Source organism: Python bivittatus, unplaced genomic scaffold, assembly GCF_059951505.1.
Source record: "Python bivittatus isolate LINGU-HERP-01145 unplaced genomic scaffold, Pbiv_v1 ctg000210_np1212, whole genome shotgun sequence".
Classification (NCBI taxonomy): Eukaryota; Metazoa; Chordata; class Lepidosauria; order Squamata; family Pythonidae; genus Python; species Python bivittatus.
In genome coordinates this window covers 17,933,367-17,956,324 of record NW_028277053.1, presented here as the reverse complement: position 1 = coordinate 17,956,324, position 22,958 = coordinate 17,933,367, and the positions used below count along the sequence as shown (strand labels likewise).

General features: G+C 38.8%; 1 protein-coding gene across 3 annotated transcripts in view; it reads left to right on the top strand.

The window, feature by feature from the left end:
- The window catches only part of KLHL1 (kelch like family member 1), a 115,315-nt gene extending 100,338 nt beyond the window's left edge, over positions 1-14,977 (top strand). For all 3 annotated transcript variants that reach the window (XM_088139586.1, XM_088139585.1, XM_088139584.1), the window contains 4 exons: positions 797-959; positions 11,384-11,596; positions 13,284-13,455; positions 14,717-14,977. In XM_088139586.1, the coding sequence (XP_087995712.1) occupies positions 797-959; positions 11,384-11,596; positions 13,284-13,455; positions 14,717-14,776 (608 nt within the window). In that variant the 3' untranslated portion in view covers positions 14,777-14,977. The remainder of the gene's footprint in view (positions 1-796; positions 960-11,383; positions 11,597-13,283; positions 13,456-14,716) is intronic.
- The last annotated feature ends 7,981 nt before the right edge of the window (positions 14,978-22,958 follow it).

The window sequence follows — 22,958 nt, the reverse complement described above, 5'->3', positions numbered from 1 at the left end:
CTGATTGGAGAACGTGGAGGGGCAATATATGTTAGCCAAGCTCAAAAAAGTCTGGGCCAAGTACCTCAGTCTTGGGAACTTGCAGTATAAGGAGATCTGCTTCACCCATATAGGATTCTTTAGTGTCCCTACCAAACCAAACCAATAATAAAAACAACTAGTAAACAAAGTATTTTGAGCAGCCAGGAATATCTCAAAAATTTAGACATTTTTCATGAATCTGGGTGGGCAATGCAGGAGTATGTGGTTGCCCCAACCCTGTTTTGTGGCCTCAGCAGCATCTCCAGCATCTGCCAAAATTTAGCTCAAACTGATTTTTCAGGATCACTGAAAAAAAAAAAAAAAGCAAATTGGACATGTTGCACATACTAAGTCTCTGCAAACCAACCCATAAAAAAAAAAAGGGTGGGTGGGTGGGTGGGTGGGAGCAACAAAGTGTAAATAAACATGAAACTAATCCTGGCTCCGTTCAAACTATTTAACCTGTCCCCTGCCATACTACATCACTGCCATGCCCCCTGGAGCAACCAGAAGGCAACTAAATAAATCCATAAACAAACACCCTCCAAAGAGGAAGATCCCCTGCTCCTAGCCTGAAGAGATAGGGTTCTTCACAGCTTCACAGCGGTCTGTGGGATTAGCTGTCCCTCTCCGTGCCAGTGTGACCTGGCCCCCTCCACTGTCCCAGAATTCCTTGCTGCCACGTGGCATATTCTGAGCTTCTCATTAGCCTTTCGAAACCTTTCCTTCCATTGCTGGTCTGTTCTTACATTCTTTCTCTGCCTCTTCTTTTTAGGAGTTACTGTTCTTGAAGGGCCCATTTATGCAGTAGGAGGTCATGATGGCTGGAGCTATTTGAATACAGTCGAGAGGTGGGACCCCCAAAGTCAACAGTGGACCTTTGTGGCCAATATGTCTATTGCCAGAAGCACCGTTGGGGTGGCAGCTTTAAATGGCAAGTGAGTAGGGGGAACTGAGAATAGCAGCTCGAAGAGACAAAAAGATTTGGGCATAAGCATGCCGGAATGGCTGTCTGCAGTAACACTCCACCCTTTGCAATGTAGCTTTTACTCCCCCTTAAGCAGTTTAAACATCAGTTAGAAAGGCAGGTGATCCTCCATGACAAGTTTCTGCTTTTCTTCATAATACTTTTGTCCTTACAAGTTGTAGACCCCTTTCTCATGGAAATCCTTCTCTTTCATTTCTGCTGTTGTTACTGTTTTAAAATCTCAGTCAGTTATGGATATCTGCATAAATCTGAAGATTTGATCCAGACGTATGATAGTCAAGCCCTACTATTAGGGCTTGTATATGCTATAATATACCTATATATTCTATCCCTAAAATGAAGTAGAATGTAATGCAGACAAATAGAAAATGCAAACTTTTAATACTCGTAATAAACCGAAGGGATGAAAATTGTGAAGCACTATAGTAGCCATTGCAAAACAAATTAAAGGCCACAAGCAAAATTCTCAGGTAATTTTGTGAAATGTAAAACAAAACCAAAAAAACACCAAGTTTAGCAGCAGTATCCCAAGCAAGCTTCCTCTGAAGTTGAACTTAGGTTAACTGGAGATTGTTTCTACGTTAGTGGGCATAAGTTTTCACCCCCATAGTTTGCTTTTTGGGGTACAATAAGGCATATTTTCTTTTATGATACTTTTCCCAACTAGTCTGTTTACACCCATCCACTAAATAACATTTGAAAGTTTCTGGACATTCATTGAGCTAATATGTGCTTTGTTCAGTGTTTGCTTATCACGTTGTGTGAACCCAACCAATGCAACTTGTAAAGCATGGTTTATGGTTTAGCGTGAAGGGCTAAGCCAATTTAACATCACACCTGAACTTAGCATTACTGTCCTTTGGCCTATCTTATTAACATAGATTTGAAGTTTCTGTCTAACTGATCACAGAGAAGTATGGCACTATAATATAACATCTGTTGCTAGTTGTATTGATAATTATGTGGCCTTAAAAGAGAACAATGTCGGATATAGTCAGTTTTCTTTCTTTTCTTGGGTAGAATTAATATTATCTGCATACAGGGAGTTGTACAGCCTTGTAGTTCCACATTGTACATTGTCTTGGGAAATCACAAGGCAGATCCTCATATCTTCCAGTTTTCAGTTGGGTCTTGGGAACATCAATTTGGCTCACATGGGTACAAGTTGTTCATTGGAAGCAGGCTTTAACACTATTTAAATACTAAGACTACTGTGCACACCAACTGTTGCATGGAATTTAATATCACAAACTAAGCTGTTATATGGCAGTTCTGGGAACATTATTCCAGCATAGCAGACTAATATTCTATTACAGATATTTTAGGATTGTGGAACCAACCTTTTGTCACTTTGAAAAAGAAGTCTCTTTATGATGTTTCCAAAGATAACTACATAGCAAAGGGCCATGATTATACAGAAACTCATTAGCCCTTGGCAGATGGCACAGAATGTGGAGAAATAGCTTTGTGGATGATGTGTGTATATATGAGGGGGGGGGGTGTATGAGGGTGTGTGTATGTGAGTGAGTGATAGAGAACTTCCTTCAGTGTTTGAACACTGATTGCAACTTCTCAACAGGGGCCCAACATGTGTAAGTCACTAGTTATACAATCATGTAGAAGTGTTTCTGTGTAGGTAACAGTAAATTATACTCATTTCTGAATAAAAACACAGGCTGAAAATCTTATATATTAGATTATTTTCTTAAGGATATATCAGTGATCTGGCAGACATAGAAATACATAAGGAATTTCTTACTCATAGCAGATTGATTTATGATCAGATTACATGTTTCATTCAGTAAATAACTGGGTCTGCTTTTTTTTTTTAATTTGGGTGTTTTTTAAAAAAATATATATTTTTATTTTATTTAAAGCTTCACTCCAGCTGCTTCTTTCCAAAAATCATCTTCTCCATCCATGGTGCTCCTAACTGAAATTAAAGCCTTGGTCTGGCTGTGCGCCTTTGGGAAAATTTGGACTTTGCACAAATACAACTACAGCCCTTCTGTGCTATTAATTTCTTGAGGCATCTATGTGAGTCTGAAAAAAAATGTGGCTGCACATTAAAGATGTGTTGCTTTAATGATCCAGTTCACCCACAGCCACATTCTTTCATCAGGCTGTTTTAATGAATTGCAAAATCTAGGGTAATTCTTCAGGATCACTTTTGAAGTGTGCAAAGTCCTACTAAAGAAGATAGATAGATAGATAGATAGATAGATAGATAGATAGATAGATAGATAGATAGATAGATAGATAGATAGATATAGACAGACAGACAGACAGACAGACAGACAGACATAAAAACAGAGATGGAACGAATTTAGTGGCTGCAATTTAAAACTCATTCCACATGGAGGACTTACCAGTGACCAGGACCACAATCTCAGAATGTCTGTCCCATTACCAATACCAGTACCAATACTTTAATGGCCAAGTATAAAACATACACAAGGAATTTATCTTCGGTGATAACAGCAAAATCAACGGTGCGTTTGGATAAGAGCAAAAAAAAGATCACATGGTATTCAGCAAAGCAATGGCATGAGGGAAAAAACTATTCTGATGTCTGGATGTTTTAACATAAGGAGCTCTATGGCGCCGTCCTGAAGGAAGAAGTTGGAACAGATTGTACCCAGGATGAGAAGAGTCTGCAGATATCCTCTCTGCCCTCCTTTTGACCCTCACAGTATATAGTTCTTCTACAGAAGGCAGATGGATTGCAATGATCCTTTCTGCAGACTTAACTATCCGTTGGAGTCGGAGTCTGTCCTGTTTGGTTGCAGAACCAAACCAGACAGTTATAGAGGAGCAGATAACAGACTCAATGATTCCCCTGTAAAACTGCACCAAGAGCTCCTGGGATAATTTAAACTTCCTAAGTTGCCGCAGGAAAAACATCCTTTGCTGTGCCTTTTCAATAATGGCTGTAATGTTATACGTCCATTTCAGGTCTTGGGAAAGTATAGAGCCCAGGAACCTGAATTAGCTGACCAACCAGCAAGCTGCTGAATCCCTTATGAGTCGTCCAATTCGTCATCCATGTTCTCAACCTGAGAGCATCATCAAGTTAAAATTACAGCGAAATCTGATTTATTCAAGCAAAGGCCACACACCTAGGCAAATGGTTTAGAGGAAGGTACTGAATCTACTCATTTTTCTTCAGGCTAAGCTAAATGATAGCACAAAGACCAAGAAGGTCTGCCAAGAAAGATCAGTTCCATTCTGAGGCTCTCTTGCAACCTTGAGGTATGAAGATGGTATGGGGTGGTCCACTGGGATTTATTCTTTGCAGAATGGTCCGTTGCTCCCTTCCAAACTATTCAAATATGTGGAGCTTTTTTTTCACCAATATTTTCATTCTCTTCTTTCCTACTCAAAATCTTCCCAATTTTTCCAACCACAAAATCATGCCATTTCTATCTGTATTTTTCTCAGGGTTACTTATCATTGGTCTGTACGTTATTTTCCCTTATAACTACAGTATCTCCTTCAAGGTTCAGCTGCATGCTACATATTTAATGTAACCTAGGTTTGACCCTCATTTATACAGAAAATGTAAGCTATAAAAATGAGCCTTTAGCACACTGAAGATGGATTTATTGTGATATATGCTAGAATCAAGCTGTTAATTTTTATACTACTTTAACATTCTTGTTTATGTGTGCATACATGCATATATTTATTGTCAGAAACTCACATGAATAACCTCAGCAATAAACTCATTTTTTTGTATTTTTGTATATGTAAGGTCTTTTGCCCAGCTTGGTGGCATCCATGAAAATCTTAAGCAGTCTAGTTCAATTCAAAAGAAACTTTACTTTTACTTTTCACATGTTATATATTCCTATTTCCCCATGATTGAATAGCCATGCATCTACTTATCAGAAAGGCAAGATATAGTTTCTCTAATTCCCTGAGATCTATTCTATTCTTTTCTATTCTTTTCTATTCTATTCTATTCTATTCTATTCTATTCTATTCTATTCTATTCTATTCTATTCTATTCTATTCTATTCTATTCTATTCTATTCTATTCTTTTCTTTTCTTTTCTTTTCTTTTCTTTTCTTTTCTTTTCTATTCTATTCTATTCTATTCTATTCTATTCTTTTCTTTTCTTTTCTTTTCTTTTCTTTTCTTTTCTTTTCTTTTCTATTCTATTCTATTCTATTCTATTCTATTCTATTCTATTCTATTCTATTCTATTCTATTCTATTCTATTCTATTCTATTCTATTCTATTCTCTCTCTTTCTCTGTTAGTAATGTTACATATTTCATTGCAGGAATCTCCAGCTTTTACTAAGTCTGTCATGAAATTAAAAGCAAGCAAGAAGGTTTGGGCAACGGCAAGCACAAAGCAGCCTTGATGCCTGAGGCCAATCTCAGACAAAATCCCCAATTTCAAGGAAAGAGTTGTGAGAGCACTTTTTAATTTTTTTCTAAAGGTGGTTCTGCCTCTGTGTGTGCACATATGGGTGTCTGCATCACCCTCCAAGCAAACCTTAATTGTTCTCACTCACTTGGCAATATAATCATGAGATCTAATAAGTAGAATATTTATTCTTTTATGCTTCTGATGCCTAACAGGGTCAACTGCTTGTTAGGTATCAAAAGCAATGCTTGTTGCTCCAAGGTAGCTGGCCTTGACTGGAGAGGATTGGAATACTTCTAGCTCTATTTCAGGCAAAAAATAGATATAAGTTTGGAACATGGAAACAAAATGTGTGTGTTCCAAGAGTTTTGAAGCTGAGCACGCTCTTTGGTTCTGAGCATGATAAAAAGCTTGGCTGTCCTGAGCAGCATAATTTTGAGTGTTCTGTCTGCTCTGAACTCAGCAGTTTGGTTATTTTGCCGCTTGGATGAGAGAGGGTCTTTTTCAGACTTTCTCCATCAGAACAGAAGGGGACTAGGAGCATTTCTGTGACTATTTGGGTAGGCTGGATGGAGCAATAGGGCAGGGGAGAATTGGGAAGGAAGCACCAGTTAAGTGCTGGGCCATAGGGACAACCATGACCCTACTGCTGTCTTGTTTTTGAGTGGAGGGGTGAAAGATGATAGGCTGTGTTATGCAGGCAGGTGAAGCAAAGGGTCCAGTCCTGTACCGTTGAAATGCCTGTTTTTGCTTTTAGACTCAGGACTTCCCGAATCAGTTTCCCCACCTTGGAACCTGAAGCAGATGAGGCTTGAGGTGGTTTCATAGGCAACTCACGTGGAAGAGGTGCATTGCAAAGTGTATCAGCCTGAATGAAGCACTGAAGCATTGATCCTCTGGATGTTGCTCCACGGGGCGGCTTCATGGGTTTTCCCTGGCCACCTCTGCACGTGTGTGCATGGCCAGGCGTCTTTTCTGTCAAAATCCAAAAGGGGAAGTTGATGTGATGGAAACACTCTGTTTGTTCCAGCCCCAGTAGCTGTAGGTATAAAATCAAAGCCTGCTTTCTTTCTCCCAAACATCAAATATTAATGCTGTGCAAAGGATTATCCCTTCTGGAGACTTTGCACCTGACAACAGGGGCATTATTTATTGATTTAAGTGAATTCCTCCCATCTGACTTTTTTGTCATTTGGTTACCATGTGGTCAAAAATCATAAGCAGAAATCACCGTCGGCTTTCTAACTGTACTTGGTTTAGGAAAATCAGCTGTTGGGTATATTTATAAATACACATGGCACCCATTCGTTGTTTTGGGATGGATTTAGTTTCCTGAAGACTTTTGCCTTTTTCTTCATATGTGAGGTTTGAATACATGATATGCTAAAACTTGAGTTGACATTTATTTCTAACTGAATCATCAGGACTTCATTCATAATTCAATATGTGAGCCTGATCTCTCAACACCTTTTCTCATAATTGCTCATTCCTGGAGTGTAGCTCCTGAAAAGCTTTCTTGGTGATCAGTATTTATTCAACACACACACACACACACACACACACACACCAGTGTGTGTAACAAGTTTAGGAAGGAAGGAAGGAAGGAAGGAAGGAAGGAAGGAAGGAAGGAAGGAAAGAAAGAAAGAAAGAAAGAAAGAAAGAAAGAAAGAAAGAAAGAAAGAAAGAAAGAAAGAAAGAAAGAAGAAAAGTTCTAAATAAAACATACTGGATAGAATTAAAACTTGCTAATCATTATACATAGAGCTTCTTACACAACAGAAAATAGAATCATTGGAAGTCTGTTTTTTTGTTTCTTTTAAATACCGCTTTTGGGGGGGTTGTTTGTTTTGCAGAATGGGAAATATTTGTAATATTTAATGTTTTAATATAGAATAATATTTTAAAATTCCTTTTCTTCAACAGTGTAAAAACTTTTATTAGCTAAGTTGTAGTCATAGTGGCTTCCTGGGAAAACAATACATTGTGTTCAATGGAATTAAATTGTAAGTAAACATGTATAGATCTATTGTGTCCTTTCATCTTGTCATGGTGTCACTAGGGTTAATTGTGTGTAAAATGAGGTGTTCCTGAGTAAAGGAATGCTCCATTTTTCTCCCAAAATGTGCCAGTTTGGCCATTCCAGGGTAGGTTCATTCTTTTCTAGAAATAATTAATTGAAGACAGAATACATACAGAGCACCACAAATCACTTCCTGTTCTGGAAGAGTTATAAAAAAATGTATTTACGTTTAAAAACTATTAAACCAGGTAAATATTAAACTAGGTAAAAGCTATTGTTTGTTCAACTCAGATTCTTTGAAAACTGAGTGTAAATCCTGAATTATGTAATGGATCTGTCCCATGACATTATAGATCTGTTCCACTATTGGTGGAAAGAAAAAAAAAAGTAACATCAGATGAAAATCATTTCAAGGGCTGCTGCAGGTTCCAGAAAGCTGTATGTTCAGAGTTTCTGAAGATTAATATTAATACTTTCAGAATGAACATAGTGGATACGTATTTTTTCTAATGATCAATAGGGTGAGGATATTATTGAAATCCATAGCCTTGGGCAACTGAGTGTCCTGAGCTAGTTAATGATGTCTTGTGAAATAAGACAGACGAAAATACACCTATCAAAACAAGTGTGTTTTGGTGTGTTCATTCTACAGTCATTACAACAATCCATTGTGCAATAAGACCATCATTTTGCTGAAGGAACCTCTAAAATGTGGAGGTTTCATTTGTTTATACTTCATTTATTGTAGTCAGGATTTTATTCCTGCTCAGAGATGGCTTATGCCTTCATCAAGGCAGGACTGTAGTAAAATCACCCATGGGTTAGAGCTGTGACCTTGGAATAGAGACAGGAAACAGAAACCAGGCCTTTGTCCTTCCTCAGCAGGTGAACAGGATGATGTGAAAGGAGGACATATATGGACACAATAAACACGATTGTTTATAGAACTGAGTGATAGCATCTAGCAGGAGAGAATCCTGTTAGTATGAAGGTGTGCAGGGCACCTCGTATGCTCGCCCCCAATGTTTTATCAAAGCCATTCTGGTGTAGAGGTCATACAATGATTTACAATATCCAAACCAAATGCATATACCTGGTAACCCTGCTTTGTTGGGGCTTTTTTGCAGTTTTTTGGCGAGGAGCCCAGTGATCACTGTAGTTTGTGTGTGCCAATAAAAGGTACTATGTTGCATTTATCTCCAATCACTTTGGTCCCTCATTTGAAGTGAACATTTTTCCACAACAGAAGGAAAAGAATTTGATCTTTTGGTTCTCTGCATTCATGATCATTTTATGCATTGCACTGATATTCCTCTCTCCCTCTGATTATGAAATAAAACTTTTTGGATACACGAATATTTATTTCTGAATGAACATCTGTAGGAGCCCATTGTTGTGAAAGCAAATCTATTCAACATTTCCAGTAATGATTTCCATCCCTTACTGATTATCATCAACCTGACAAGTTAGACATATGCCTATAAAGAACTGAATCACAACTAATAGCTAAGTATAGCTCTATTATATTATTGTTTCCTTATCTTAAGGTTCAGGGCGATAGTTCATGTATCTCCCAGTTAAATCCCACATAAATCAGCTTATATGTCTACTTCTATCAGTACATTGGAATGCAGGTTTGCATAATTTGTGGCCACCAAGTGTAATATAATTTGTTAGCTGTGTATGGAAAGATATGCTTCAGCAGCTATATTATCTAAAACAGATGCATTTTTCATTATCTCTCTTTTGGGCATATAGTAGTTGTGGTGTGGCTATTCTTGCATTAAGTCTAACTCTACAGTGGTGAACATGATGTTCCTAGGTAGTTGAAATATATCAATTATTTTAGAATTCTAAGAGATTAAGAAGTTATAATAGATAATAAATAACCTTATATAAATACATCGTAAGTTGAAATATTCCAATTTCTTAAACACACGTATCTTGTAAAATAGGAAGTACCACAGACATTATTTAGATTTTTTTTTCCTGTGTTTGGTGTATATCAGATTGATTTATTTACCATAATATTTCCTACTGTAAACAACAATATAAAACTAGTAATTAAATTAAATATCAAAAAATTAAATATGAAGTTAATTGCCCTATAGCATGGAAATATTCTATTACAGTTTATTTATTCCCCAAAGAGTCCTTAATTTGTCATGACTGAATAATATTGTGTGACCTTTTTTTGAGATTTCCAACTATTTTTTCTGCTATGAATGCAGATTTGTTTCCATACAGCAGCCAGAGTAATAAGGAGGGAGGAGGCTAATTCCCAGCGCCAAGCGCGATTCCTAGTGCCGCGAGGGGTACCATGGACAGCTCCAGACGATCTGCAGTGCTGGTTCAATTCCACCTTCTGCACAGGGCTGATCAGATCTTGGGCAGGCCGGTCTTTTGCCTCCCTTCACTAACCATTGTTGGAAGAACATCAAGATTGGCCAGATTTAATGGCCATCTGTAAGGAGTGGAGAGTTTGTCATAGTAATGCTTAGGAAGACTAAAAGGTCCATTCCAAAGGCTTATGTAATAGTGTTGAGAATTCTGCTCCTATCAGTGTAAATCCAGGACAAGTTGCTTCACCTTTTTAAAGTATTTTCAGGCCCTGGTGTTATCAAAACACGAGTCAAGAATCCACCAGAGACTAAATCAAGATTTTTTTTTTTTCCCTTAGAGAAATCAATTTTGTCAAGGAGGATTAAGTGGCTTACAGATCTGAAACCTTAACTGTGTGTTTGTTGTTTCTGAACTTATTGTATTTTTGCAAGTTAACAGATGGTGTGGTTACAATTCTCTCCCTTACATATCTCACCAGCCTTCCTGGATGCTAATCTGATCTTGCCAGCCCTCCCAGATCTTGATTTCAGAAAGCCCCATTAGAGACCATGGCTCAAGATATCTTCCTTTAGGATTTGACTGAAAAGCAGGAATCCAAGGATACTGTACATAAACTATGAAGAGATGTTTGCAAGTTTGGAAACATTCACAAACTCCTTATAACTAAAATAGCCACAAGAACTGACTGGGTGGGAATGTGCTGGGAAAGCAAGTAGTGAGTTTGTGAGGATGGGGCCATTCTTTTTTCCCCCTCTTTCTCTCTGTCCTTTACAATGTAGTACTCAAGCCATAAGCTCATTTTAGGCACACCATTTTCCTTCTCAGTTTCCTCACCTCATCTTCAGTTTTCAGAGAATAATTTAGGTCTGTTTCATAAAGCTGGTATAGGATTGCAGAGATCATGAATAGAAAGAAGTGTCTGTAAGTAGAGAGAGCAATGTATCACCCCTTAGGAACAGAATGATACCGTATCTGCTAAAAAGTCTGTTGTGAATGCTGAGAAATGAAAAAGGAGACATCGTGAGCAGGGGCATTCAGCTCCCCCACTACTAAAAACTCTGTGATTTTTTCCTACTTTTTGGCAACTGGCTTTGGTATTTGTCAGTGAGACCAACTGTTATGGGGGTCTTCTTGTGACTTAGCAGAACCACAAAATAGAAATGTTTCCAAATTGTTATTTAGGAAAGAATTGAAATCCTAGAAACTAGTGAAAAAATGGAGATTTCGTGGAAGTTGTCATACTGTGCGATGGGGCGATGGAGTGCAAGTAACTTACAGTATATGAGCCTTTGGGGAGTTGTAACACTCATTATGTATAGCAGGAGTTATAAAGTTGCTGGATAAAGATTTTTCAGTTCAATGACACTCTTGAATTCCTTGGCAGTTGATTATTTAGCTCCTTTCCAAAATCATTGGTACAATTATACAGTATGATTTCTTTTACAACTGGCACTAGATACTTTCTATGGAGTGAACCACCAGTAGATTAAGTGCCACTTCAGTGTCCAAAGCATCTTCAGGTCTGTCTGTTTCAGAGCACGTTGACCTTGCCAGAATACAAATTAGGATACAAATCAGCATAGACTAAGGGTTTTCTTTCATGCTTAATAATACTTCTACCCTGTTTATTTTAGATTGTATTCAGTTGGTGGCCGAGATGGAAGTTCTTGTCTGAGTTCTATGGAGTATTATGATCCTCACACCAATAAGTGGAACATGTGTGCTCCAATGTGCAAGAGAAGAGGAGGAGTTGGAGTGGCGACCTGCGATGGTTTTCTTTATGCCGTCGGAGGCCACGATGCTCCTGCATCAAACCACTGCTCCAGACTCTTGGATTATGTTGAAAGGTATCCATCCTCTATGAGTTTACCTTTGATGGGCCTGGAGGCAAACAAAGCCACTGACTTGAAATGGTCTTAGTATCAGAAGTATCCCTTGGTTTCGTTGCTGTATTTTATGGAGATGTATAAATATATTCTGAATTTCTTTTTGGAGTAAAAGATTAGAAGGTAAAAGCTGTGTCCTTTCTCTCCTTCTCTTTCCTCCGCTCTGTTCTTTCTTCTGCTTTTGTTGTCTGTATTCTCAATGGAAAGATGCTGTAATGTTCCAGACTCCCTTCAACTGAATTCTTGGTGACTACATGGGTATGTGCTTGGGCGGGGGTGACAAAGTGGCTTGCCATTGACTTCATCTGGGATTTTTTTTTTACTTTCCAATCCAGTCTATAAGTCCTTGAAGTTCCTTGCTTAGCTTTTCCATGACTCTACCCAGGTCCTTTGAAAACATTTACAATTATCTTAAAACCTAGGGAAAGATCCAGGTTTCAAGACAATTGTGGGTCTGTGGATGATGGACGTTTTACAATCAGACCTAGCAAGTGTGTATTTTATTTTTACAGGCCTTAGGGCAATAAACCTCACTACAGTATTTGATGCAGAATTGTCTTTTTCACTCACAAGAGTCTGGATGAATGCCCATCATAGCACAGGAAACAAAACACAGCCATAATGAATAGATATTGTGTTTTCTTTTCCTTTGTTTTTGTTTTATAAAGGAGTAGCAGGGGAGTAATAGAATACTTAAAACTACCCCAGACAGACTTAGAAAGAAATGAGTATGCAGGCTGAAAAGCTGCCTTCATTTTATAGCTTTATTTCTTTTGCTAAAAAATGGCTGCATGCTTAATCTTCATAATAACTTGATGTGCCCCAAGGTGAAACAGGAGATACCGTAAAGTTCCTGCATACAAAAAGAAATCAATTTGCAAGCGCTGAGCTGAATGTAAGGAGAAAACCGTTTTCAGCTTTCCATTGCTTAAATCCTTTGCCCTCATCCAGAGTGAAATAATTGCTGTAGGGTGTAAGAAAATATCAGCATATCAGTATTCATTTCTAATTGAAATATATTGACAGTTTCATAACAGTGTTACTGATAACACTGTTCAATATTCTGTCCCGATACAGTATAGTTAAAAAAATAAGAAATGTTTTACTTGGCTTCACATAAGAAAATTAAATCCAACTCAAATCCTAAAAAAAAAAAGATATTTTAACTAATGGGAAACTGAAAATGTAACTGTTGTCTGATATTCTGATCATATTGTTCAGTACTGGCCAAGAAACCAATCAATCAATCAATCAATCAATCAATCAATGCACACGTACATATCTTAACATTTATGCCTTACACATCCATGACATTAATGCTTGAAATGTATGTTTGTACTTCACACTGCAAGATATTTGCATACTTAAAGCATACAGTATCTCTCAGAGTTCAGTTTGGCCTAATGAGAATATAGCCATATTATTAAGCATCTGAATGAATGAGAAGAATTCCCTGGAGACGCTGACAATATTTTAGTGAATAAACTAGGTCATGATGTTTACCTTTGACTGCTATACAGGCTGAATTTAGAAATAGGTCCCACGAAATCTGTCGGACCCATTGAACAGCAATGTGTATGATGTTAAAAAAGTCACCTTGATTCCTAAATAGGTTCTCATCAGTTATGCCTTGTCTTTTGCTGTGCAGGTATGACCCCAAAACTGATACGTGGACAATGGTGGCCCCATTGAGCATGCCTCGTGATGCTGTTGGGGTCTGCATCCTTGGTGATAAATTATATGCAGTAGGTGGATATGATGGCCAGACATACCTAAACACGATGGAGTCATATGATCCACAGACAAACGAGTGGACACAGGTATCCATGACTGTGTGCTTTGTATGCAGCTGATGGCATGCTGGGAGGGACTGGTTGGTGGCTGAGACCTCCACAGCACTGCAGTTATAGCAGCAATTTACTCTACAACTCCTGAAAGGCCTTACTGAAGAAGAGTCAATATTGTTTCCTAGGTGATCACGAAAACATTCTGTGAAATGATGGGTTAGGGTTTTTACGGCCATTTAACCCTACAATTATTATCTGATCTTTTGTTGAAATACTTGTGTTTTGTTTTTTAGTTTTAACTAAACACACAGCAGATACAAGAGTGTCTTTCCTTATCTCTCTTATTTAAAATTCCAATTTTTGTCCAGTTTTGTAGGAAAACAGTTGATCAAGCTATATTTCCATTATGTATTCTATAGCTTAGTCCTAGACCAACACTCTGTTTCAAAGTTCCATCTTCATGCTGTATGTGTACCGTAGCTATCTTCAGATACAATGCAGATTTCTTCAGCATACAAATACTTATCCTGTAGGATTGTACATGGATAGATATCACCATACGATCTGAAATCAAATACTGTCTTCTCTATAAGATTACTGAGCAGGGCTTTTGTTCCTTAGGCCTATATAATTAGAATAAAAATTAATTTTAATAAATATAGAACCACAATAGATTGCAAGGAGTACTCATTTTAAATGCTTTGTCACTATATTGATGTTATATTATTTCTGTTTTGCATCTTAATTATGTGTGCACAGAGGTACACTATAACAATGCTACTTTGTAGACATCAAGAACAGATGAGATGGAGATCACACAGACCAAAATAAGAAGGGAAGGAAGGAAGGAAGGAAGGAAGGAAGGAAGGAAGGAAGGAAGGAAGGAAGGAAGGGAGGGAGGGAGGGAGGGAGGGAGGGAGGGAGGGAGGGAGGGAGGGAGGGAGGAGGGAAGGGGAAGGAAGGAGGGAAGGGGAAGGGGAGGGCAAGGGGAAGGGAAGGGAAGGGAAGGGAAGGGAAGGGAAGGGAAGGGAAGGGAAGGGAAGGGAAGGGAAGGAGGGAGGACTGGTGGGTTTAAAGTAGCTTGTTATGATTCAGTATCCACACGGCAATCCCGGCATTCCGGGAATATCAGGGATTTCTCTTTGAATACTGTGTACGAATTTTGCTAATATTTTCTCAAGTTTACCAAGTTCATGAATTATTAGTTGTCCATTTTAACTCCTCAGTACCACGAACTATTAGCATTTCATCTTTAATTTGGAACTTAAACTTATTATTTATTTCCTCTCTGCAGATGGCATCTCTAAATATTGGAAGAGCTGGGGCCTGCGTCGTAGTCATAAAGCAACCGTGACACTATCTGTAATGGATTTTATTGACTCCCAGCTGGATTTTTTTGCCAAACAAGAAAGAAAATTTTGTCAAGCAACAAGGTCAATAGATACCCTCAGCATTCTGTTGATCCCAACTCAAAGACATTAAAATGAAGAGAATGAAATGAGGATTTGATGCCTTTTGCTTTCAATAGATACTGCTCTGTGGTTTAACAAGGGGAAAAAAAATCTGTTTTAGTAGCCAATCTGTGTATGTTAAAAGGAAGACATTCAGTTACTGCCCTGTAGGCTCTTTAAAAGGAAGAAAGCAAAAGGCAGTGTCAAGACCAATTTTTCTTAAGAAATGGAAGAACCCAGTGGATGGTTTCATAGCACTAGATATTTTAACTCCATCACAGCACACTGTCACTTTGTAAAACTTAGCTTTTTATTAAAAAGCTGTATTTTATTTATTTTCATTCTTTTTCGCTTAAGGCCTTATCTTCAAACGTTTATGCACTTTGCCATTGACACAGACAATAATGAGACAGGAGAAAATTTCAGTTTCCTCCTGAAATAAAGTACAGAGGCACCGTTTTCGTTCCTCATTGAAAATGATTCAACATTAAAACATGATTGTTTTCCTGATCAGTGACTGGTCCTTCCACCTAACTAACAGATTGCTCGGATGGGATTGAGTTTCTATTGAGGCTTGCGCAGCAATCTCATTTCAAAGGAAAGGGTGAGCCTTTGGACAATTGGGGTTCACTGCCATAAAGGAGAGCCAAAGGAATACGCCCCCAAATTTACCTTACTCAAGCATGTGAATTCTTGTCTCTTTCAATGCTTTTGAACTTCTCCTGCATGTGAGCTGTATGTGGAAGATGGAAACCATTGCATCTTGTAACAGACATCACGCAACAATCCCAAGGACCTAGACGTGCAGTAAGAGAGATACACATGTTCTAATGCCTTTGGGTGTTTTAAGATCCCATCTTTGTTGTGATGCAATTCAATTTACTTTGAATTACTCTCTGTTTGCTGCCGCAGGTGATGGAACCTAAGGGCTAACCCGGTTGATAAATGGCAGAACTAGGTCTCTTGCTTTTTAAAACATAAACGTCATTCAGAGGGATTTGCTTATCTGTTTATATGGAGAAGGCGTACCTAGGCATGTGGTTAAGATGGCCACTTCCGAATTGCTTCCCCAGTCAACGGCAAAATATGGACAAACCGGAAGCAAGAAAGAGATTGGAAGTGGCAAAAACTATCATGTAAGAAAGGTTTTTAGAAGCCACGTTCCCATCTCTCTTCAGATTGAGCTGGCAGCTTTTTATATCTGATCTTTGATTTAAAAACATTGGGAAGTTATTGGGTAAGGCTGCTGTGTAATATCTGTTTTGGCTGTAAGGAATGGCGCGTCAATGTATAAAAGGAGGGAAACCCAAATGTTTTGCCATAATAATGTGCCCCTCCAGCAGAGCATCTGCTTTGCATGTATGAAAAAGATGTCAATGAGTCATGTTGCCTTTGCGAAATTCTGCTTTGTATACGAATGAGATGCAGAAATCACTTAATGCCCTGGATCATAAATGGATGTAACTCTTGACTGTATTATACCCTAAGCATGGTTGAACTTTCTTATTGAGGTACCCAAATGAGGTTGATTTCCACTGCTGTTTGGGGGGGAGTCTAATTTCTAGGATATGTTCAACTGGAGCAGGAATAAAACTTTGGCTAATGCCTTTGGAAAGTGCTCCTGGGGGGCGGGGGGGGGGACAAGTTTGGCAATGAGGAAAAAAAAAGTGTGAAGTCTTTTATTTTATCTTTTTTTTTTTGCTTTTCTTTCCCCTTCCAGACTAATTTGCTAGTTAAATAAAACATTGGTGTCCAAATGACTTGGATCTTCCAGCCTTTTTATTTTGTACTCAGTTCTAATTTGTAGCCTGATATGAATTCTGTGATCTATTCGTAATTTGAATGTCAAAAATTAATGAGGAGCAAATAGGAAATAAATGGGCATTTTAGGGCTCATGGATGTTGCTAATGGGTGTGGTGTGGACTGGCCCTGTGTTTCCAGACATAAGAACGCTTTTGGCCACAGCTGTTTTAAGAATATACACTTGAATGATAATGCCATCGATCTGATTCCACACAGAGGAATCATTTCATGAGATGTCATTACTGCTTAGAAGAATTCAAAAAACAGAACAAAACCAGATTAAGGAAACACATGCAAGGAACTCATACCAGAAAGATGTAGAGCAACTCCACACGAAGGAAGAATCATGACTGGTGACTTAAATTAATGTACTTTCAGTTCCCACTCACAAGCAAGATGCCTTAATTTTGGAGCTCTGAACAGAACTGCATTAGCCTTAAGGGGTGTGCTAAGAGCCAAGATTAGAAAAGTCCAAGATGAAAATTAAATTAGATTTTAAAAATATTTAAAATCAAATGCATTTTATTCATTAAACACATTAATGGAAATAAAAGAATCACCCAGATTTTGGTACGTTCCCCCTTTTATATGGCAGGGACATAATTCTCAGTGTCACTTTTAGATGCCAGCTGATCTCAGAGAATGAGGTGATGTGGCAGGAAGAAAAGCACACAGAGCAAAAAGCAGTGATTCAACCCCCCTTCCATCCCTGTGGGAGAAAATAGCAGCACAGAACTCTGGGCATTAATGCAAAGCAAAAATGATATTTCACTTCTTGCCAAGCTGGACCAGCTGTAGCACAGTATGGTGGCTGTCTCTTGCTATGTCTTTTTCTGTCAGCCTCTGGATCACTCCCTCTCCTTCTCTTGAGGGGCCACTAGTTAGCTGATGCCTAATGGTTGGTTGCATCCTGGTCAACCAGGTGCATTTTTCCCCGCACGAGGATACCAAATCTCTCCTCCAGCTGGCAGAGGGGAAATGGCCCTTGGAACCATTTGGTTGCCTCTGTGAAGCAACAGAGAGGGGGTCAGCTAGAAATCTGCTCCCTGTGTGGAGGCCATGAGGGGCAAATGGCCCAGTGGTTGCACTGATATGAAAGAACAAGAGACGATTGGTGGTTTGGAAAGGGGAAAGGGGAAAATTGTATAAATGGGATAACCGAGAAAGGAGGCATCAGGATTGACAGCAGTTGAGAAGAGAGGGGGGGATTTGCAATCATGCTGTGAGCTCAAGATCAATTTCTACTTCTAGTTACTTTTACAGTATGGCAGAATTTTGTTCCCACTGAAATTTGCAGCAAAGATGTGGGTACTTATACATAAGTGTCATCTAACCTTGACATTTCTATGGGTTTTCTAAGACCCTAGGTGATGTAGGTCTCAGTGGGGAACAGCATCTGGACAGCCTTCTCTGGGCTTGGAAGAGCAGCAGGTTTGGTCTGGATCAGTACTTGGATGGAAATCCAAGAGAGACTACCAGAGCTTTAAACCAGACTGGGTTAAAAAATCTGGAAGGAAGCAATCTGGCAGCGCACTTCCATATTATTGCAAGAAAAGAATTTGCCAATGCCCATAAATTCCCCAGAGTCAGATTGATTCCAGGGAAATTTTATCTTTTGTACAACATCAAGAATCCTGAACGCATTTTATACAGTAACTGTAATCACTTAATCTTAAGTGATTTTAGTCAAAATATAGTTAGTTTGGCTGTAGCTTGGTGAGTTGTGCAAACCTGGTCATTGGGGTTTATTCAATAAACCACTGTTAAATAAACCATAACATAGCCCGATAAGTGAACCTCAAAAAAGATTTTCTGCTACAAGGTCTGTGCAAGATTTCATGAAACAGATTCTGGAGAAAGCCACAGGATATCAGACAAGCATTTCAGATGTTCACTTTACATCCAAGAGGGCTGTGAGAGGTCAGTTATTGTACACATTTACATGCTAAATTTGATGTCCCTTGCAAATCAAGAGTAAATGCATGAAATAAATGAATGAATGCTCCCAGGTAAATGTTGTGTTCATTTCCTTGCCTCGCTCTCTCTCTTTTTTTCCCCTAAACTTACTTACACTGAATCAAAGATGCGATGCCTATGCCCAAAGGACATATTGCACACAGAGTTACAGACACTGCCTTACACAAATGCTTTCTGCCCTTTCCTCTGGGATTTGTTTTTCACTTACCGTTCCACGTGCTTTGAACTCGTCCAGTTCATGCTGGCTTTTGTTATTACTTCCTGATATCTGGATTTATTTCCTTATACAATTTTTATGGCTGTCCATCTCACAAAAGTGACTCTGGGTGGTGAAAAACAAAAAAGAATTTAACAAAAACATCCAGTGTCATACGCCAACTCGTAAAAATATAACATTAAGCAGCAGAGTTCCCTTAACCATCCAGCCTAAACGCCTGGGGGAACAGCCAGGCCTCTAATGGATAGAAAAGGATGTTTGGTGGAGAATAGGAAACTTTGAGGAATGGTAAATGAGTGGGCATCTCTATGCTGCTTGAAGACACTACTTGATTTGATTTGATTTGATTTATCTGACTAGATTTATATGCCATTGCAATCGTAAATCAGATTAAAATAAAGTAAATCAAATCACAACAATAAAAGCAAAACATATAAACATATGTAAAGATCAGGAACATCAATTATATTAACCATAAATTCCAGTGTGAGAGGGAGCAACATTATGACGTATCAACCCCCAAAGCTGCTGGAATAGTCAAATCCTAAATCTGTAAGCAAGACTGGAATGGAAAAAATCTTCCCAGAACGAGACAATGGCAAACTACCTCTGTGCTAATGCTAAAAAAATGTAGATGGTCATGTTGATAAAATCACCAGGAGTCAAGCTTGAGTTGGGGGACTCTTTATTTGCTCATTGTGTTATTAGCAATCTGGGTCTCCTCTCAATGCAAAGCTGCACTCTTTCTGAATGTGATTAGGAATGATTAAGATTAGGTGCCCAACCTCCAGTTTCAATTCTAATGAGAAATGCCCACCTTGAATTATATCAGGACTGATTCACACAGTATGGAAACTGAGTTGCATGCATTTGGAGGGGGGATTATGGGGGAACGACACGTGATCACAACAGTCTTACATAGTGCTATTTCAGCTTCTCTGCAAGTCAGTGCTTCAGATAACTTCAGAACAAAAGGTTTAATCCAGCAAGGTAGACCTCAAATAGTTTGTTAGTCAATGGATTGGCTATAAGGTTCAATTTTGACATTAGATGACATTCGATTAGGCCAGACATTAGATGACATCTACTCTAATGAAGAATCTCCAGAAAATGAGCTCATGAGTTATGGAAACTTTACAAACACAGAATCTTGATCTTGCAAAAACAGAACCACATTTGTTTTGAAATATCTGTACCTTCCCTGACAAATACTGTATATCACCATTCTCCATCTCTTTCCTTAGATGGGGAATATCTGGATTTTATTGATCAATTCAACCAGCAGTGACTGGCCACTCATCCATTCCTTTGACACCACCTGCAGGTTCTTCTTCTCCTTTTACGTCTGACTGTATGAACGTTTTGGAGCTCATGAAGTTCCTCTCCAGAGAATGAAAATAAATGAACCTGCTAGAAGTTTGCTTTCTCCCTTCTACCCCATTCTTCTACCGGCTTCTGTGAACACAGCGCAAGCCTTTTGGAAGCTGGTCAGATGAATGCCAGGATGAGGGAGAGAAAAGTGATCAGAACAGAATCTGAGTGAATGAAGTCCGTGCATCCACAGCTTTCCAGAAACAAAGAGTCTTTGTGTAATGTCCAGATGTTAGAGCGATGCAAGGAAGGGGTGGGTTTCTGAGGGGAAAAAACACTTTTTTTCCCACAGAACAGAAAAATACAAGGGAAGGATACATACTGCATATTGACCACAACAAAGAGTCAGTGGGAATTTTTGCTTGTTTTTGTTTTTACAGGCACCACTAACCATACCATATGTGAAAGTCAAACACTCAGATTAAAATATTATTCAGCCTTGGAATTCATTTTAAGAACTTGAACAGAACTCCCAAGTATTCTACTGTACATTAAAAAAAAGGTTCTGGTAACTCAGTTTTTCTTTGCTTCTATCGTATAATTTATTGGGAGAATCATTCTACTCCTGCTCCTTTTATTACTTTTTCATTTGCTTTACAAACAAAAACAAATACAGAACCTGAGATGATTTGTACATGAATACGTGCGTAACACTGAAAAAGCGAACATTCATGTTTGCTATGTCTACCTACAAAAAGATTTGTTTAAAGAAAGTCAAAGTAAAACTTTGTTTGTGCAATTAAAAAATGGAGGCCAAATTGAAACTCTTTTCTGTTGGATTTTTCAAAGTTCTGTTCTGTTATACTAGTAGCAGTTAGGTTCTCCAGAGCCATTTATGGTTACATTATATGGCTCAATGCAATTTCCCACACATTTGAACACCATTCATAATTGTGTTTACCATTTTAAAAACGGGTCAGAAAGCCTTGGCTGTCAGTTGCACCTGATTCAAAGATTTCTTCATAGATCTCAAATTAACTTCTGCTCACCTCTGGCTATCCTACTTTGGTGTTAGATGAGTTTCATGTGGCCACATCCCAGCTATTCTTGCCCCCAAAATGTTGAGTAGTGCCTGATCTTTAAGCAGCATTTCCAACCCACGCCAGCTATAATGTTCAAAGGATGCTATGATTGACCTGCCAAGGATTCTGGCATATGTGATTTTACAAGAAAAAGAAAAAGAAAAAAGTCTCAGTGGCCTATGTCAAGTTGTTGGCCCACAGCTGGCATGAGATAAGAGGCTATGGTGCCTCTAGGATCAGTTCTCACTCCCTCGTTTTTTCTGGTGCCCTTCTTCCTGTCTTACCTGACCCCTTGGGCACAATAGATATCTATCACCATTAGCTTCACCTCCATCTGTTCACAGCTAAGCCTGTCCATCTATTGGTTTCCTCTTTGATAAAACTGGTTTCCTTCTCTGGTGGCAGGAAAGGCAGAGTACTTGGAAGAGCAAACCTCATCCCATTTTAGCACTGAAGATGTTACCTAGCCGGGTAATGAAACGTTTGCAAGAAAAGAACCCAGCTCAGAGAACCCCAAGGACTCCAAAGGTGCCAGAGGCAGGCTTATTAACTGGAATTCCTGCAGGTAGTTTTCAGCAACTAGCAGTCTTTCCTGAACACAGAAAGATAACAATGATCTTGGATGATTATCCTACTTTTTAGGTTTCTTATTAGACCAATGCAATAAATATTTAAAACCACTGTTTCCTCCTTCCTTCCCAGATCTTACGATTTAACCTCTTAAACCCTTAATTATCCCATCGTTTGCCTTATTTCTTTCCTATCAAGACAAGCCCGATCTTTTCCAAACTCTCACCTTTGTATCCTGGGCAACCAACCTTCTTTGTCTCTCCTTTGTTAGGATCCAGAAATATCTCTAGCCAATTTACAGGACTCAGCCCCCCTCCCTTGCAGTAGCACACACCACGTTTCTCACTTTTAACCCTCCAATGATGTGTAATCACACAAATTCTACACAGGTATTTCAAATAGCTGGGGGACTTGGAGAATGCTTGGATTTGGCCCTATGAAAGCGCACAATCTTTTACAAGCAATGGATCTGAGCAATGGTGTGACAGATGTGATGAGTTCAGCATCAGCATCCTTTTGAAGCTGAATGGGCGTGTGGATGTAGAAAAGCTATGAATGCTGTTATGGAGTGATTTTCAGAATGATCCCTGGAGGACATAGATGTGATTCTGCAGCTCGTGAATGTTCGCTGGATGAGGCTGTGATCAATTCAGCAAGAGAAATGTGTTGACGGGACAGTGGAAGTAGCACAGGAACATCCCCTAAAGTATCTTTGCTTAACTTAGCACTTTTTTTCTCTTTACACTAGAAATCATTTGTTAAAATTAGGTTTCTCTGAAGTGGCATCTAAAATCAATGATGTGGTGTACATTAGCTTTGTCAGCATGATCTGCTCCACCAGATATACTCTCAGTGTCTCAGCAAAAGTTGAAAAGAGACTCCATTTTCTAATGCTACCTGGAGAGCTTAAATTATTGGACCAGTTCAAAACAAAATCACTCAGTTTTAATTCTGATACAGGGAAATAGAATTAGAATTACATTCAATCCTTTCTTGGCATGAAAGGCTATGTCTGGGACGCAGGTGTCTCAGTCGCCTTCAGTTTGCCCAATTTAGAACCAAAAAGTTGCCAGGCTAAAGTAGGCTGAATCCCACTAGAGAAGCTTCAGGTCATCTTACTTTTG